General features: G+C 39.7%; 1 protein-coding gene across 23 annotated transcripts in view; it reads left to right on the top strand.

Moving 5' to 3' along the window:
* The window catches only part of LOC112659140 (rho GTPase-activating protein 20-like), a 103,360-nt gene that overhangs the window by 68,307 nt on the left and 17,086 nt on the right, over window positions 1-17,967 (top strand). For 13 of the 23 annotated variants that reach the window (XM_049107976.1, XM_049107967.1, XM_049107969.1 and 10 more), the window contains 7 exons: window positions 4,123-4,232; window positions 4,751-4,940; window positions 6,186-6,297; window positions 9,565-9,740; window positions 13,014-13,123; window positions 13,641-13,830; window positions 15,084-15,195. The exons of 1 other annotated variant lie outside the window; for it this stretch is intronic. In XM_049107976.1, the coding sequence (XP_048963933.1) occupies window positions 4,123-4,232; window positions 4,751-4,940; window positions 6,186-6,297; window positions 9,565-9,740; window positions 13,014-13,123; window positions 13,641-13,830; window positions 15,084-15,195 (1,000 nt within the window). Of the gene's footprint in view, window positions 1-663; window positions 841-4,122; window positions 4,233-4,750; window positions 4,941-6,185; window positions 6,298-9,564; window positions 9,741-13,013; window positions 13,124-13,640; window positions 13,831-15,083; window positions 15,196-17,967 lie in introns of those variants that run through there. 9 more of the 23 variants (XM_049107979.1, XM_049107975.1, XM_049107983.1 and 6 more) reach the window with 9 other exon arrangements.

Genomic DNA, 17,967 nt, shown 5'->3' on the forward strand with positions numbered 1-17,967 from the left:
TGGGTGGGTTGGTGGGGTTGACAAGAGAACACAGACACCACCACATAGCCAGCATGTAATGACTACTTCCCAAGGACCCTGACTGCAGAAAGTCATCCTTGAAGATGGCCCAGAACAGTGGAACCAGAGAAGTAGGGGTCAGGCAGATTGTGTCCTGAGAGGCAATTCCTTTGGATGGTAGAAACTTGAGCACTCAGAAACCCAAGGAGAGAATCTGAGGCTGAGGGGAGCCTCGCTGTGAAAGCACAGGATTAACAAACTCAGCTTGATTTGCATACCAAAAACTTATAGCTCTTAAAATCAGAAAAAAATAAAAAAATAAAATCAGATCTGATACCTGAACCCACTGATCACACCAGTAGAAAACAAACACCTACAGTTTCAGTGCCTCCAGATCAGTGTAATGGCAGTAACTGATGGCAGAGGAAATAATCACTTTGAGTCTGATCAAGTCCCTAGGTTTAACCGTCAGTCTGAAAGTTATTGGCAAGAACTCATCAATGTCATGAGGATGCTGTTAGCCAACATCAGAACATGGAGAGTTCTACACAACAAATGACTCAGTTTCCCTCTTCTAGCCTCTACAATGAACATGCTGTATAATGGCAATGGTGAAAATAAGTCTACGTGAATTAAAACACACTAATCTCCCTTCTTCCTTAGATTCTGACCAGAACACCAAGGAAAGCAGTGCTTTCACAAACTCGTCCTTTGGCCACTGTGCTGGCACTTGGCAGAACAACCAGTGCACAGCTGCACCAGTCTGAAAAATCAGGACAGCTCTTTGGAGTTTCCCTCACGGATATCTTTCATAAGGACAACTTCCCCTTCCCAATACTGGTAGGTCTCAGTTTGGTCTTTTATTGCCTTCCTGAGGAGAGGGACCTCGGAGAGGCCAAGTGTCCTCATGCAAACCTACTCCAAATGGAGAAATCATTAGACAGCACCTGGCTTTGGGTGAGAAACTTGGTAGTGTCATTTGATTTACCTACTGCAGAGTCATGAGGCCAATACACTGAACGACGTTTTGTCCATTCCACTTGTTTCCACAGAGACCCATGTAGGCCTGTTCAGATCAGTCAAAATGGACTCTGTGTGCATGAATCATCTTCACATTCTGCTGTTGTCTTCCTAAACTCACAGTAGTCTCAGGTCTCTTTCAACTGAGTCTACTTAATCTAACAACTGAAAACATCTTACCTAAGCATAAAGACTCATCCTGAGGCATATATGAATCTGCTAATTCTAAAAGAGCATGTTAAATGACAGCCACAGAGTTTGGCCTGTGTTATCTCCAATCGGTGTACTGAATTGTCAGTATGGAAATTTGCAGAGTACCCAGGACCTCTGCAACCCTGCACTGGATTTGGGAATGTTATCCTAGTGGTGAAGAAATTAACCACGTTAGTTACATGCTAGCTGCTACCCCAGTCCTTGCATCACAGCAATTTTAGGGGGTAGCTAGAACTATCATCCTCCACACATTATAAATGGATTAGAAAATTTTCAGTACAGTTCGCATGTGCCCCAGGTTACACAATAGATCAGAAGCATAGTAGGTTTCTGAACTTTTGGTCCATCTGACTACAGCCCTTATATCTTTCTACACAGTAGGGAGAGGACATGAAGATAGAGCAAAGGACGTTGAAAGACTCATGAAGGGAATGTAATCAGAGAATAAGAGAGTATTTGAGCTTTTCTTTTAAAGAGGAAGGGAAATAGAGATAGTAGGAATGGAAGATACAATCACTTAAAGAGGAATCAACAAATGGGAAATGAGTATAGAAAAAGATTGCCATATATGGGGAAGAGCATCTATGGAAGGGAATAATGAGAAAAGACTGATAAAGTAGGAGACAGGTGAGGATTCCACAAGGCCTTGAAACATGGAAGTTTGATTTAAAAGGGTAAAGTCAATGAAAAAAATCTGATTTAAATAAGTGATTACAAAGTTTCAGTGTATGTAAGGTGGATTTTGGGTAAAACTATAGAGAGACATTGACTAAAGAATCTAAATTGACTTTACTTCTTGCAGCTCTAAAACTGTATACCATCCGATAGCCTAGCTCTTTCAAAAAGGAAGCAAGCTTTTGCTCTGGGCTTGGGATATGAAATGCCATATACTCTTCTTTTTTTCCTACATTATGTGCTTTCCTTATCAATCAAAAATGACCACTCACGGAAGGCATCTTCAGAAAATCAGCCAGTATAAAATCATGCAGAATCCTAAGAAAGAAACTAAATTCTGGGAACAGAGTGAACTTGGACAGTGAATCTGTTCTTCTGGTAGCATGTGTTTTAAAGGTGGGGAAAATTCTAGCTTTATCCACACATGAGTTACTCAAGCTGTGATGGTGTCTTTCATTATGATTGCCCAAGAACCAACATAGGCATAACTGATTAAGAACTTGTCAAACTGGAAAACACTTCATGAAATCAAAATTTAAGGAAGGTACTGTAGAAGGTAAAAGCTCCTTACATTAGAAATACTTTCTGTTTTCACCACACACCTCCCACCTGAGGACTCCATGCAAAAGACTAATACTAATGTGACTACTATAATAATAAGAAATTTCAAAATATACATTGACACATACATAATGTTTACCAAAGAAAACATCCTGTCTCTGATGACTTCCTCACCATGCTCCTAATGAAGGCAGTTTCCAAAAGAAAAATCACATGAAAAATTTCAGAATAGATCTAGAAGTTTACAATAGTAAGCAAATGTTTACTTTATGAGGAATATAAAAAGGCTCAGTGAGGCGACCAATCATTGTTAACCATCATTGTCTCCTGTTTCTTGATGCCTTTTACTTTATAAGTCATGGAGGAAGGATTTTGCCATTTGTGTCTCCTTTCACCAGATCCTAGGTTATCCTTTTGTTAATATTTGTGATGTCTAGCCCACCATCCAAGGTTATAACGACACAGTAACCAGCTCTAGCTACATGCCTCTTTTGATAAATCTAACTTTAGGAGTAGGTGCAATGGACAAAGGTAGTTTGGAATTCTGAAAATTCAATAGATCGTCTCAAGAACTAGATTAATTTGGAAATTATACAGCTACATCACAGATATCCCATTCTATTGCTAAAATGGTAATGGAGAAAGAACTGAAAACTAGAACAAAGAATTTAATCCATCTACCTTGGCACTTGCTAACAGCTCTGAACAAAACTATATTAAGGCAGTTATTATGGCACTCTTAGAACCAAGGTCATATGTGGTCCTTCCTTGTCACATTTGGTCTTTGCTTGTCCCCCATTACTGTTTAACTATATGAAAGATAGCAATAGTCTCTGACCATTACTACACTGAGCTAGAGTAAAACACACCAGTAAATATATATATAGGCATCAAGACACAAGGAAAAGAATGATCATCCATTAGGTACTTGAATACCATGATAAGTGTTTCCCTCTTGAAGGTGCACACATACAATTGATGTTTCTAGCAAGACTTAGTAGGGTCTTTTCTATTTCCGTGTTATAGGCACAGACTAGGAAGATGGTGACCACGTGTGCATAGAGTTCTTAGACATTTCTGAAGCTTTCCCTACCTAAAGTTGACTAATCTTTGTGGAGAATCAGACTCTGCAACCTTGGCCTGAATAGTATCATGTCAAACTCTCTGGAGAATTGGTCTACACTAGAAATGAATACATCCTCAGGAACATCAGGAGTTTGCCATTAGACCATCTACTTTTGTACAGTTAAGGAAAGGAAGAATGAAGCAATGATGAGAGTAGCTTTTGTAGTAGTTTGCATAAAAGCACACAAAAGAGTAAGTGCCATATGATAGAAGGGAGCTTTGTCTTCCTTTCCACTGAAGCGTAGGCTCTGCTTTGATGCTTTCGTTTTTGTTGGAGAAAATCCACAACCTGTTTTTGCACGTGCAATTCAATGGAGAGTATGAGGTGAACTCCGTGTGGGTCACAGTTTGGGTATCTATGAAGAAATTAGGGACTGAACTGAAGTTTTGAACTAAGTGTTTTCTCTGTGATATTTCCAATATATATTTTGTATCATATATACATATATTTGTGTGTGTGTGTGAGTCTCTACATCTGTGTGAGTGTGTCTGTTTGCATGTATTTATTTATTTTTCTAACCACATAAGGATTTTCTTGAAAATATCGAAGGAAGTTTACTTTCATCGGAACTCTATGAAAAATGGCTTGGTGTTCTTGACGAAGTGACTGAGGAGGAGAAAATAAATGCAGCCCAGAGGTAATGATGCAATAATTACTCTACTCTGGTCATGGCTCAGAAATACAGCCAATATACTATTAGGAAAATATTGGCTTCCTTCTTGCCACTTTGACCACTAAAATAACATTCAATGCCAAATAGTTTCAATTCTTCACACCCACGGAGGCCAGTTTCAGAATACAGGCATGCCTTATGGCTATTATTGCTCTTCTCCTGACCTTATTAACGTGGACTCCTTAGCCATTGTACACCTTCTGAATATATGAAAATGGTAGACAAAAGTCAGTGGCCTAAGAGAGATGCCAGAGCATCAACAGCCCATAGTATAGCCTTCAGTTTGTCAAACATTCAACTGGAGTGGGTTAGCTCAGAAATTGAATTCGGTAAAACATATTTGTATACATTCATGCCTGGAACTCTGCTACAGCAGGTTGTATACTAGTTCTAGTAAGATGTTCTCTGCTCTCTGTCTCTATACTTCCAGCTGCTAAGTGCAATGGCTTGCCTTATTCAAAAGTGCATCTTTCTGACTTTAGGCTTCTAGCTCAGCTGCCAAATGTGAATGTTGTTGTCTTGCGGTACCTTTTTGGAGTGTTATACAGCATTGAGCAAGAATCCTCACCCAACCAGATAACACCTTATGATTTATCAGTGTGTATAGCCCCAAGCATTCTTTGTCCACCTAATTCTGGCAGCTTGGAATTGGAAGAGAACTTCGTAAAAAAGGTAGGGAGAGCTCTCATATGTGTCCCCTGGGGTTTAGAATCCATGCTTTGAATCTGAAATGTGTAGTAGTAAATTGGATGGATCAGTTCTGAAAAGTGCACATCTTCATAGGCTTCCTTGGAATGGCAGAGTTTGCCATCCTTCTCTGGTGGAATATGGGAAGGGGTGTTGTTAAAGTGGGAAACACAGAGCAGTTGAGTCACTTCTTTCCCATCCAAGAGATTCAATACTAGACTGACTAAACAAAAGAGAGAGAAGAGTGATATAATATGGTAGAAAAGACCTTGGCTCTAGAGTTTGACAAGCCAAGGTTCAAATCTCAGCCTGATCCTTGAGGGGGGAACTTGTAAACTTGAGCGAAGGCATGGCTTCCTCATGACACAATGGTAACAAGACCTAGCTCCTGTGGTTGTTACTGGCACATCCTAGGTGTCTCGGGCACTACGAGCACCCATGGATCCAAACACATTGCCTTTGCTCTGCAAGTTGTGGCTCATTTAGAAAAATACTTGGCTACTCTTTTGCCTCTGCTACATCAGACAGAAACTAGTGAGATATTCCAGAACATCCTAATGAAGCCACACATGCCTAATAAGATGGCAGCTTTTCCCCAAGCTCATGCCAAGAGCCAGCGTTAGGCAAAGCAAGACCTGAGAAGGGACTGCAGTTAGACAGACAGACATGTTTTCTCCCCAGCCCTGTGAGTTTTTACTCAAAAAAAAAAAGAAAAGAATAGAAAAAGAAAAAGAAAACATAAAAAAAATATCCACAGGAGTATCCACATTCCAAAAAAATATTCTTCCCTATATAAGAAATGGATTTCATAGGATTTTGTCTATGCTTTATACATTTTAATCAGATATTATCCTAAGTTACAACCCAATATTTTCTGGAAGCAGAAGTTTACAAAATAAGTAAACTTTAAGAAGGTAGGTTACTTTGAAAGCTATCCTAGTTTTAAAGATGTAACCACTGGTATCACAATATTAGTTATTAAATGTCACAAATTAGGACTTTAGCCCACTGACTAGTAGTATTTTAAAATCTGTACTCAAAGTACAACAGAAAGTATCATGCTTTCTTATTTTATTAGAGAACTTGGGTTTCTATATATTTTTATCAACTCTGAAGTTTTCATAGAAGTCTTTCACATTTTTGGTTAGATCCAAGGTCTATAAACAAAATGTGACTTCTAACTCTTCCATATGAAAAAGAGCACCCCATTGTGTTCTTTTTGCATTACAGGCTTCTCTTATACAATTTTTGTATGAAAATTGCCTCGGGATATTTGGAGAAGACATCACTTCTCTCTTGGGAGAGAATTCAAAGAGTTGTCATAACAATGAGAAGGCTGCAGGTACTGTGAATAGTTTAATAGGCTTTAGGGAGACACAGACAGCAAGGTTGCCAGGGGTCATGGCAGATACTTAGCCCTGTTCTGGAGCCCAGAGCATCCCCAGGGCAATGATTCCCAGCTGCTCCTTCTCTGAAGGCTGGCTAACAGGTCAAGGGAAGTTTTACACTGTTGGAGACCCAAGAAAGCATAGAAACTTCAAGACATTTCTGGCAGTATTAGGAAATAGCATGGTATGATACAGTGTTTGGGGATTTTTTTTAACACAATTTTAAATGGATCCCACATCTATATTATATATGTTGTTAAGCATATAATGCATAATTATTAATTTCTACTTATAATATATAAATGTGCTCTGGTTGAAACCAGAGCAGGGGGGTTTTATTCCTGCTCCATCCTCTTTTTGATCAATGGCTCTTGAGGCACCACAGGATTCTGGTGCTCTTTAAAATGAGTTGAAAAGAACCAGCGTCATTGAGAGAAAAGGACTTGACTTGATGTCAAACCTAGGTATTTGTGTATTGGTGCTGGCTCTCAATTGGTCCCCATGTCTTCAATAAGGTAGCTTCTCCTCCTTTCATATGGTGGAGGAAGAGTTCCCAGAAGCAAGAGGGACTTTTCAAGAGTTAATGTGGGAGAGGACTGTGCAAAGGACCACGCCAAAGGTGGTGGTTTACAAGATGAGGAGGCTTTATTTCTTAAGACCACACATCATAAAACTCACAGCAACACCATTACACACATATCCTTTCCTTCACTGGCTTTTCCTCCTCAGTTCTGTACACCAGCATTTCCTAAGGAGTATTCCAAGTAGGGTAGGAAGAATCTTTGAAATACTAACTCATTTTTTTTTACCTGAGATATTCCTTCCCTCATCCTTCTTCCTGTCTTAAGCTGCCTTAAGAGACAACTCACCTCCTCAGGGAATAGAAGCAAGAGGAGAATATGAGGAAAACGGTGCTCTTTGATGCTTATGAGTCTTAAAGACTTAGCTTTCTAGGAAACAGAAATGATTCATGGCATAGAGTAGAAGATTTAGGTGGCAATCCCAAGGGGAAAAAGCCCAAAACCACTAGGTAGGTACATGGGATATCTGCACCATTTCCTGCATGGAAACCAAATGGAAGCAGAAATTCCTCACAGAACAGCGAGCTGACATGTCTAAGAACAATGGGACCCTCTATGTCCATGGAGAGTTTCTTATACCTCAACATGGAACATGTATCTCCTTCAGTCCCAGAAGAGTATGGAAGAAAAAGAAAGTCACTGGGTGTGAAAGACATGCCTCAGCAATAGGAGTACAGGTCAATTTCCCAGGACCAGAGAGCAGTCTGGACCCCGCAGCGGCTATTATATACATCAATGACACAGAGCAATCAGATAAGTGGCACTTCACCATTTTACAACCTGTCTGGCACCAGAACACTCCAGAACAGACACACTCATGGGGGCAATTAAGAAAACCTAAATCTCTACCAGTCTCGGAACAGAGAATCAAACTGGACAACAAGTGAGCTATTTAGAACTACAGAACTGTACATTTCTGACTTATGCCAGTGTATAGACGGAGATTGCTATCAGTGCATATAGAATATATGATCCATGCATTGTTTTCCCTTTCCCAGAAAGGGTTCTCTCGTCAAATAGGCTTGGGAAATTCATATTTTCCTTTTGGAAGTCAAATGCACCAGTTTTTCCCAGATTTATTTGACATTATTCGACCCTTTTGAAGCGACCCCATTCATTAATGATCCTGGAAATATTTATTGCCTTGTGCCGAGTAGTATCTTATATATTTAGTTTAACTTGGTGTAGGCAGCATCATTTATGTTACAGTTGAGCAAACCAAAGCTTTAAAATGCTGAGTTTCGGGATCCCTGGGTGGCGCAGCGGTTTGGCGCCTGCCTTTGGCCCAGGGCGCGATCCTGGAGACCCGGGATCGAATCCCACATCGGGCTCCCGGTGCATGGAGCCTGCTTCTCCCTCTGCCTGTGTCTCTGCCTCTGTCTCTCTCTCTGTAACTATCATAAATAAATAAAAATTAAAAAAAATAAATAAAATAAAATGCTGAGCTTCCTAAGTGGCAGAACCAGGATGCTTCTGGTGCAGTGCTGGCCCCACACGAGTGGAGGTGCTGATGCACGTACTATATCCCAAAAAAGCCAAATTGCCCAGTGTTTAAGGTTATTTGGTGAAATGTTCCTCATCTTTTTATCCTTCGACAGCTTGTCTCATCTGTTGACTCTTAAAGCAATCGGTTATTTAAGAAATGTTAAGATATCTTCAAAGGGAAACATTCACAGCTGAGCAGTAGAAATTTGAACTCAGCTTCTCGCTGCTGATCTCCTTTTCTTTGGAAAGTTCTTCCTTCAATAGGGAATGTTGAGTAATTAAAAATCATCTCTGGAAACTGGTGGTCTATCAATGCACTCCTAACCTCTTATTGTTTTGCATTTTCTATGTTTTCTTTCAAGCCTTGTACGTTTATGTAGGTGTATATACACATGTATGTTTGAGTGTGTGTGTGAGGAAGTGTGTTTCCACACTTCATTGTGGTTTAGGCTCTTTACAGTAAATGTTAAACATATTTAACCAAAAACATCATCTCTGGGTGGGTTGGTGGGGTTGACAAGAGAACACAGACACCACATAGCCAGCATGTAATGACTACTTCCCAAGAACCCTGACTGCAGAAAGTCATCCTTGAAGATGGCCCAGAGCAGTGGAACCAGAGAAGTAGGGGTCAGGCAGATTGTGTCCTGAGAGGCAATTCCTTTGGATGGTAGAAACTTGAGCACTCAGAAACCCAAGGAGAGAATCTGAGGCTGAGGGGAGCCTGGTTGTGAAAGCACAGGATTAACAACCTAGCTTGATTTGCATACCAAAAACTTATAGCTCTTAAAATCAGAAAAAAATAAAAAAATAAAATCAGATCTGATACCTGAACCCACTGATCACACCAGTAGAAAACAAACACCTACAGTTTCAGTGCCTCCAGATCAGTGTAATGGCAGTAACTGATGGCAGAGGAAATAATCACTTTGAGTCTGATCAAGTCCCTAGGTTTAACCGTCAGTCTGAAAGTTATTGGCAAGAACTCATCAATGCCATGAGGATGCTGTTAGCCAACATCAGAACATGGAGAGTTCTACACAACAAATGACTCAGTTTCCCTCTTCTAGCCTCTACAATGAACATGCTGTATAATGGCAATGGTGAAAATAAGTCTACGTGAATTAAAACACACTAATCTCCCTTCTTCCTTAGATTCTGTACAGAACACCAAGGAAAGCAGTGCTTTCACAAACTCGTCCTTTGGCCACTGTGCTGGCACTTGGCAGAACAACCAGTGCACAGCTGCACCGTCTGAAAAATCAGGACAGCTCTTTGGAGTTTCCCTCACGGATATATTTCATAAGGACAACTTCCCGTTCCCAATACTGGTAGGTCTCAGTTTGGTCTTTTATTGCCTTCCTGAGGAGAGGGACCTCGGAGAGGCCAAGTGTCCTCATGCAAACCTACTTAAATGGAGAAATCATTAGACAGCACCTGGCTTTGGGTGAGAAACTTGGTAGTGTCATTTGATTTACCTACTGCAGAGTCATGAGGCCAATACACTGAACGACGTTTTGTCCATTCCACTTGTTTCCACAGAGACCCATGTAGGCCTGTTCAGATCAGTCAAAATGGACTCTGTGTGCATGAATCATCTTCACATTCTGCTGTTGTCTTCCTAAACTCACAGTAGTCTCAGGTCTCTTTCAACTGAGTCTACTTAATCTAACAACTGAAAACATCTTACCTAAGCATAAAGACTCATCTGGAGGCATATATGAATCTGCTAATTCTAAAAGAGGATGTTAAATGACAGCCAGAATTTGGCCTGTGTTATCTCCAATCGGTGTACTGAATTGTCAGTATGGAAATTTGCAGAGTACCCAGGACCTCTGCAATGCTGCACTAGATTTGGGAATGTTATCCTAGTGGTGAAGAAATTAACCACGTTAGTTACATGCTAGCTGCTACCCCAGTCCTTGCATCACAGCAATTTTAGGGGGTAGCTAGAACTATCATCTTCCACACATTATAAATGGATTAGAAAATTTTCAGTACAGTTCGCATGTGCCCCAGGTAACACAGTAGATCAGAAGCATAGTAGGTTTCTGAACCTTAGGTCCATCTGACTCCAGCGCTTATATCTTTCTACACTGTAGGGAGAGGACATGAAGATAGAGCAAAGGACGTTGAAAGACTCATGAAGGGAATGTAATCAGAGAATAAGAGAGTATTTGAGCTTTTCTTTTAAAGAGGAAGGGAAATAGAGATAGTAGGAATGGAGGATACAATCACTTAAAGAGGAATCAACAAATGGGAAATGGGTATAGAAAAAGATTTCCATATATGGGGAAGAGCATCTATGGAAGGGAATAATGAGAAAAGACTGATAAAGTAGGAGACAGGTGAGGATTCCACAAGGCCTTGAAACACGGAAGTTTGATTTAAAAGGGTAAAGTCAATGAAAAAAATCTGATTTAAATAAGTGATTACAAAGTTTCAGTGTATGTAAGGTGGATTTTGGGTAAAACTATAGAGAGACATTGACTAAAGAATCTAAACTGACTTTACTTCTTGGAGCTCTAAAACTGTATACCATCCGATAGCCTAGCTCTTTCAAAAAGGAAGCAAGCTTTTGCTCTGGGCTTGGGATATGAAATGCCATATACTCTTCTTTTTTTCCTACATTATGTGCTTTCCTTATCAAATCAAAAATGACCACTCATGGAAGGCATCTTCAGAAAATCAGCCAGTATAAAATCATGCAGAATCCTAAAAAAGAAACTAAATTCTGGGAACAGAGTGAACTTGGACAGTGAATCTGTTCTTCTGGTAGCATCTGTTTTAAAGGTGGGGAAAGTTCTAGCTTTATCCACACATGAGTTACTCAAGCTGTGATGGTGTCTTTCATTATGATTGCCCAAGAAAAAACATAGGCATAACTGATTAAGAACTTGTCAAACTGGAAAACACTTCATGAAATCAAAATTTAAGGAAGCTACTGTAGAAGGTAAAAGCTCCTTACATTAGAAATAGTTTCTGTTTTCACCAAACACCTCTCACCTGAGGACTCCATGCAAAAGACTAATACTAATGTGACTACTATAATAATAAGAAATTTCAAAATACACATTAACACATACATAATGTTTACCAAAGAAAACATCCTGTCTCTGATGACTTCCTCACGATGCTCCTAATGAAGGCAGTTTCCAAAAGAAAAATCAAATGAAAAATTTGAGAATAGATCTAGAAGTTTACAATAGTAAGCAAATGTTTACTTTATGAGGAATATAAAAAGGCTCAGTGAGGCGACCAATCATTGTTAACCATCATTGTCTCCTGTTTCTTGATGCCTTTTTATAAGTCATGGAGGAAGGATTTTGCCATTTGTGTCTCCTTTCACCAGATCCTAGGTATCCTTTTGTTAATATTTGTGATGTCTAGCCCACCATCCAAGGTTGTAACGACACAGTAACCAGCTCTAGCTACATGCCTCTTTTGATAAATCTAACTTTAGGAGTAGGTGCAACGGACAAATGTAGTTTGGAATTCTGAAAATTCAGTAGATCGACTCAAGAACTAGATTAATTTGGAAATTATACAGCTACATCACAGATATCCCATTCTATTGCTAAAATGGTAATGGAGAAAGAACTGAAAACTAGAACAAAGAATTTAATCCATCTACCTTGGCACTTGCTAACAGCTCTGAACAAAACTATATTAAGGCAGTTATTATGGCACTCTTAGAACCAAGGTCATATTTGGTCCTTTCTTGTCGCAAGTGGTCTTTCCTTGCCCCCCATTACTGTTCAACTATACGATAAATAGCAATAGTCCCTGACCACTACTACACTGGGCTAGAGTAAAACACACCAGTAAATATATATATAGGCATCAAGACACAGGGGAAAGAATGATGATACGTTAGGTACTCGAATAGCATGATAAGTGTTGCCCTCTTGAAGGTGCACACCTGCAATTGATGTTTCTAGCAAGGTTTAGTAGGGTCTTTTCCATTTCCATGTTATAGGCACAGACTAGGAAGATGGTGACCACGTGTGCATAGAGTTCTTAGACATTTCTGAAGCTTTCCCTACCTAAAGTTGACTAATCTTTGTGGAGAATCAGACTCTGCAACCTTGGCCTGAATAGTATCATGTCAAACTCTCTGGAGAATTGGTCTACACTAGAAATGAATACATCCTCAGGACCATCATGAGTTTGCCATTAGACTCTCTACTTTTGTACAGTTAAGGAAAGGAAGAATGAAGCAATGATGAGAGTAGCTTTTGTAGTAGTTTGCAAAAAAGCACACAAAAGAGTAAGTGCCATATGATAGAAGGGAGCTTTGTCTTCCTTTCCACTGAAGCGTACGCTCTGCTTTGATGCTTTCGTTTTTGTTGGAGAAAATCCACAACCTGTTTTTGCACATGCAAGTCAATGGAGAGTATGAGGTGAACTCCGTGTGGGTCACAGTTTGGGTATCTATGAAGAAATTAGGGACTGAACTGAAGTTTTGAACTAAGTGTTTTCTCTGTGATATTTCCAATATATATCTTTTATCATATATACATATATTTGTGTGTGTGTGAGTCTCTACATCTCTGTGAGTGTGTCTGTTTGCATGTATTTATTTATTTTTCTATCCACATAAGGATTTTCTTGAAAATATCGAAGGAAGTTTACTTTCATCGGAACTCTATGAAAAATGGCTTGATGTTCTTGACGAAGTGACTGAGGAGGAGAAAATAAATGCAGCCCAGAGGTAATGATGCAATAATTACTCTACTCTGGTCATGGCTCAGAAATACAGCCAATATACTATTAGGAAAATATTGGCTTCCTTCTTGCCACTTTGACCACTAAAATAACATTCAATGCCAAATAGTTTCAATTCTTCACACCCACGGAGGCCAGTTTCAGAATACAGGCATGCCTTATGGCTATTATTGCTCTTCGTCTGACCTTATTAACGTGGATTCCTTAGCCATTGTACACCTTCTGAATATATGAAAATGGTAGACAAAAGTCAGTGGCCTAAGAGAGATGCCAGAGCATCAACAGCCCATGTTATAACCTTCAGTTTGTCAACATTCAACCGGAGTGGGTTAGCTCAGAAATTGAATTCGGTAAAACATATTTGTATACATTCATGCCTGGAACTCTGCTACAGCAGGTTGTATACTAGATCTAGTAAGATGTTCTCTGCTCTCTGTCTCTATACTTCCAGCAGCTAAGTGCAATGACTTGCCTTATTCAAAAGTACATCTTTCTGACTTTAGGCTTCTAGCTCAGCTGCCAAATGTGAATGTTGTTGTCTTGCGGTACCTTTTTGGAGTGTTATACAGCATTGAGCAAGAATCCTCACCCAACCAGATAACACCTTATGATTTATCAGTGTGTATAGCCCCAAGCATTCTTTGTCCACCTAATTCTGGCAGCTTGGAATTGGAAGAGAACTTCGTAAAAAAGGTAGGGAGAGCTCTCATATGTGTCCCCTGGGGTTTAGAATCCATGCTTTGAATCTGAAATGTGTAGTAGTAAATTGGATGGATCAGTTCTGAAAAGTGCACATCTTCATAGGCTTCCTTGGAATGGCAGAGTTTGCCATCCTTCTCTGGTGGAATATGGGAAGGGGTGTTGTTAAAGTGGGAAACACAGAGCAGTTGAGTCACTTCTTTCCCATCCAGGAGATTCAATACTAGACTGACTAAACAAAAGAGAGAGAAGAGTGATGTAATATGGTAGAAAAGACCTGGGCTCTAGAGTTTGACAAGCCAAGGTTCAAATCTCAGCCTGATCCTTGAGGGGGGGAGCTTGTAAACTTGGGCGAAGGCATGGTTTCCTCATGACACAATGGTAACAAGACCTAGCTCCTGTTGTCGTTACTGGCACATCCTAGGTGTCTCGGGCACTATGAGCACCCATGGCTCCAAACACATTGGCTTTGCTCTGCAAGTTGTGGCTCATTTAGAAAAATACTTGGCTACTCTTTTGCCTCTGCTACATCAGACAGAAACTAGTGAGATATTCCAGAACATCCTAATGAAGCCACACATGCCTAATAAGATGGCAGCTTTTCCCCAAGCTCATGCTGAGAGCCAGCATTAGGCAAAGCAAGACCTGAGAAGGGACTGCAGTTAGACAGACAGACATGTTTTCTCCCCAGCCCTGTGAGTTTTTAGTCAAAAAAAAAAAAAAAGAAAAGAAAAGAAAAGAGAAAGAAAAAGAAAACATCAAAAAAAATCCACAGGAATATCCACATTCCAAAAAATATTCTTCCCTATTTAAGAAATGGATTTCATAGGATTTTGTCTATGCTTTATACATTTTAATCAGATATTATCCTAAGTTACAACCCAATATTTTCTGGAAGCAAAAGTTTACAAAATAAGTAAACTTTAAGAAGGTAGGTTACTTTGAAAGCTATCCTAGTTTTAAAGATGTAACCACTGGTATCACAATATTAGTTATTAAATGCCACAAATTAGGACTTTAGCCCACTGACTAGTAGTATTTTAAAATCTGTACTCAAAGTACAACAGAAAGTATCATTCTTTCTTATTTTATTAGAGAACTTGGGTTTCTATATATTTTTATCAACTCTGAAGTTTTCATAGAAGTCTTTCACATTTTTGGTTAGATCCAAGGTCTATAAACAAAATGTGACTTCTAACTCTTCCATATGAAAAAGAGCACCCCATTGTGTTCTTTTTGCATTACAGGCTTCTCTTATACAATTTTTGTATGAAAATTGCCTCGGGATATTTGGAGAAGACATCACTTCTCTCTTGGGAGAGAATTCAAAGAGTTGTCATAACAATGAGAAGGCTGCAGGTACTGTGAATAGTTTAATAGGCTTTAGGGAGACACAGACAGCAAGGTTGCCAGGGGTCATGGCAGATACTTAGCCCTGTTCTGGAGCCCAGAGCATCCCCAGGGCAATGATTCCCAGCTGCTCCTTCTCTGAAGGCTGGCTAACAGGTCAAGGGAAGTTTTACACTGTTGGAGACCCAAGAAAGCATAGAAACTTCAAGACGTTTCTGGCAGTATTAGGAGATAGCATGGTATGATACAGTGTTTGGGATTTTTTTAAACACATTTTTAAATGGATCCCACATCTATATATGATATATGTAGTTAAACATATAATGCATAATTATTTATTTCTACTTATAATATATAAATGTGCTCTGGTTGAAACCAGAGCACGGGACTTTTATTCCTGCTCCATCCTCTTCTTGATCAGTGGCTCTTGAGGCACCACAGGATTCCAGTGCTCTTTAAAATGAGTCGAAAAAAACCAGCATCATTGAGAGAAAAGGACTTGACTTGATGTCAAACTACCTCTCCAGAGTACAAACTCCAGTGCCCCATTTATCAGCTATACGACCTTTTGCCAATTACTCTAGCTCGGTATCACTTTATTCATGCCTAAAATGTGGATAAAAATAATGTCTAAATCTTAGAAATGTTGTCAAGATTCAATAAGATAAAGGATGTAAAACACATTTCTAGATGGCAATGAATAGAACTAGGAGAAGTTCCCCTGAGACTAGTGCGAGTATTATTGGAGCCTAGCTAATCACAGCTCATTGGCAACACCCCATTTTTTTGTAAAACGGAGTTTAGATTCAGAACCTGGAGACACACATCATCAATCCCTCCATACTTTTGACATGTCTTAGTTTTACGACATATACCTCATTGTGTTGAGGGAAGCTTTTGGATAATCCGTGTCATCAGGAATTAAGATGAGTCAGTGCTGGTGTAAGACAAATGTTTGTTTTTCGTGTCATCACTGACAGAAAAACAAACTGTTGAATCCAAGCCTGTGAGAGTGATAGTGATTTCCAAAAGAGCACAACTGCAGAATGCTACCAAGTCCCCATCTGGCATGGGTCCATCCACCCACATGTCTATAGTTTAGTAAGTCACTGAAGACTGGAATCTCCATAATGACCCTTGACACTTCCTCTTTATCTCTTTTTCCAATGAATGAGAAATGAACCCTTTCCAAGACCCAGCTATTTCCATTTAAAGTTTTTCCCTTGGTCCCATATATTCATATTGAGGAAATCTTCCCACAAATTATCTCCTCTTTCTTCAATGCCTATCATATCCTATGACATGGTTTTTGAATTGTATTGTACTGTGTTGTGTTGTATACTTTTATATGGATAATAAAAATCATTCCATAACCTAGTAGGTTAGACAACCATTTCTTTGGTTATGATTCACATAACACATCAGTGGAGGTTCATCTGAGCAGTTCTGGTCTCAGCTGAGGGAACTTGTGCACTTGCAGTTAGCCTGCAGCTCATCTGGAGCTAACCTAGGTGTTTGTGTATTGGCGCTGGCTCTCAATTGGTCCCCATGTCTTCAATAACGTAGGTTCTCCTCCTTTCATATGGTGGAGGAAGAGTTCCCAGAAGCAAGAGGGACTTTTCAAGAGTTAATGTGGGAGAGGACTGTGCAAAAGACCACGCCAAAGGTGGTGGTTTACAAGATGAGGAGGCATTATTTCTTGAGATCACACATCATAAAACTCACAGCAGCACCACTACCGCACATATCCTTTTCTTCACTGGCTTCTCATTCTCAGTTCTGTACACCAGCATTTCCTAAGGGGTATTCCAAGTAGGGTAGGAAGAATCTTTGAAATACTAACTCATTTTTTTACCTCAGGTATTCCTTCCCTCATCCTTCTTCCTGTCTTAAGCTGTCTTAAGAGGCAACTAAATCACCTCCTCGGACATAGAAGCAAGAGGAGAATATGAGGAAAAGGGATCTCCATGTTGCTTATGAGTTTATCAGAGTTGGCTTTCTAGGAAACAAAAATGATTCGTGGCATAGAGTAGAAGATTTAGGTGGCAATCTCATGGGAAAAGCCAAAACCACAGGGTAGGAATATAGGATATCTGAACCTTTCCCTGGATAGAAACCTAAAGGAAGCAATAATTCCTGACAGAATAGCAAGCTGACATGTCCAGGAAAGATGGGGCACTCTATGTCCATGCAGTTTCTTATACCTCAACATGGAACAGATCAGTTAGTAAAAGTATCTCCATCAGTCCCAGAATAGTTGGAAGAAATAAAAAACCACTGGGTGTGAGAGACATGCCTCAGCAACAGGAGTACACACCAACTTCCCAGGATCAGAGAGCAATTTGGACACTTCAGCAGCTATTAGTATACACCAATGACACAGAGCAACCAGATAAGTGGCACTTCACCAATTTACAGCCTCCCCGGCACCAGAAGACTCCAGAACATAGACACACTCATGGGGGCAATTAAGAAAACCTAAATCACTACCAGTCTTGGAACAGAGAATCAAACTAGGCATCAAGTGAACTATTTAAAACTACAGAACGGTACATTTCTGACTTATGCCAGTGTATAGATGGAGATTGCTATCAGTGCATATAGAATATATGATCCATGCATTGTTTTATCTTTCCCAGGAAGGTTTCCCTTGTTAAATAGGTCTCGGAAATTCTTACTTTCCTTTTGGAAGTCAAATGCCCCAGTTTTCTTCCACATATATTTGACATTATTCCACCCTTTTGAAGTGACCCCTTTAATTAATCATCCTGGGAACATTTA

The sequence above is a fragment of the Canis lupus genome (genome assembly GCF_003254725.2).
Source record: "Canis lupus dingo isolate Sandy chromosome 19 unlocalized genomic scaffold, ASM325472v2 SANDYCHR19.02, whole genome shotgun sequence".
Lineage (NCBI taxonomy): Eukaryota > Metazoa > Chordata > Mammalia > Carnivora > Canidae > Canis > Canis lupus.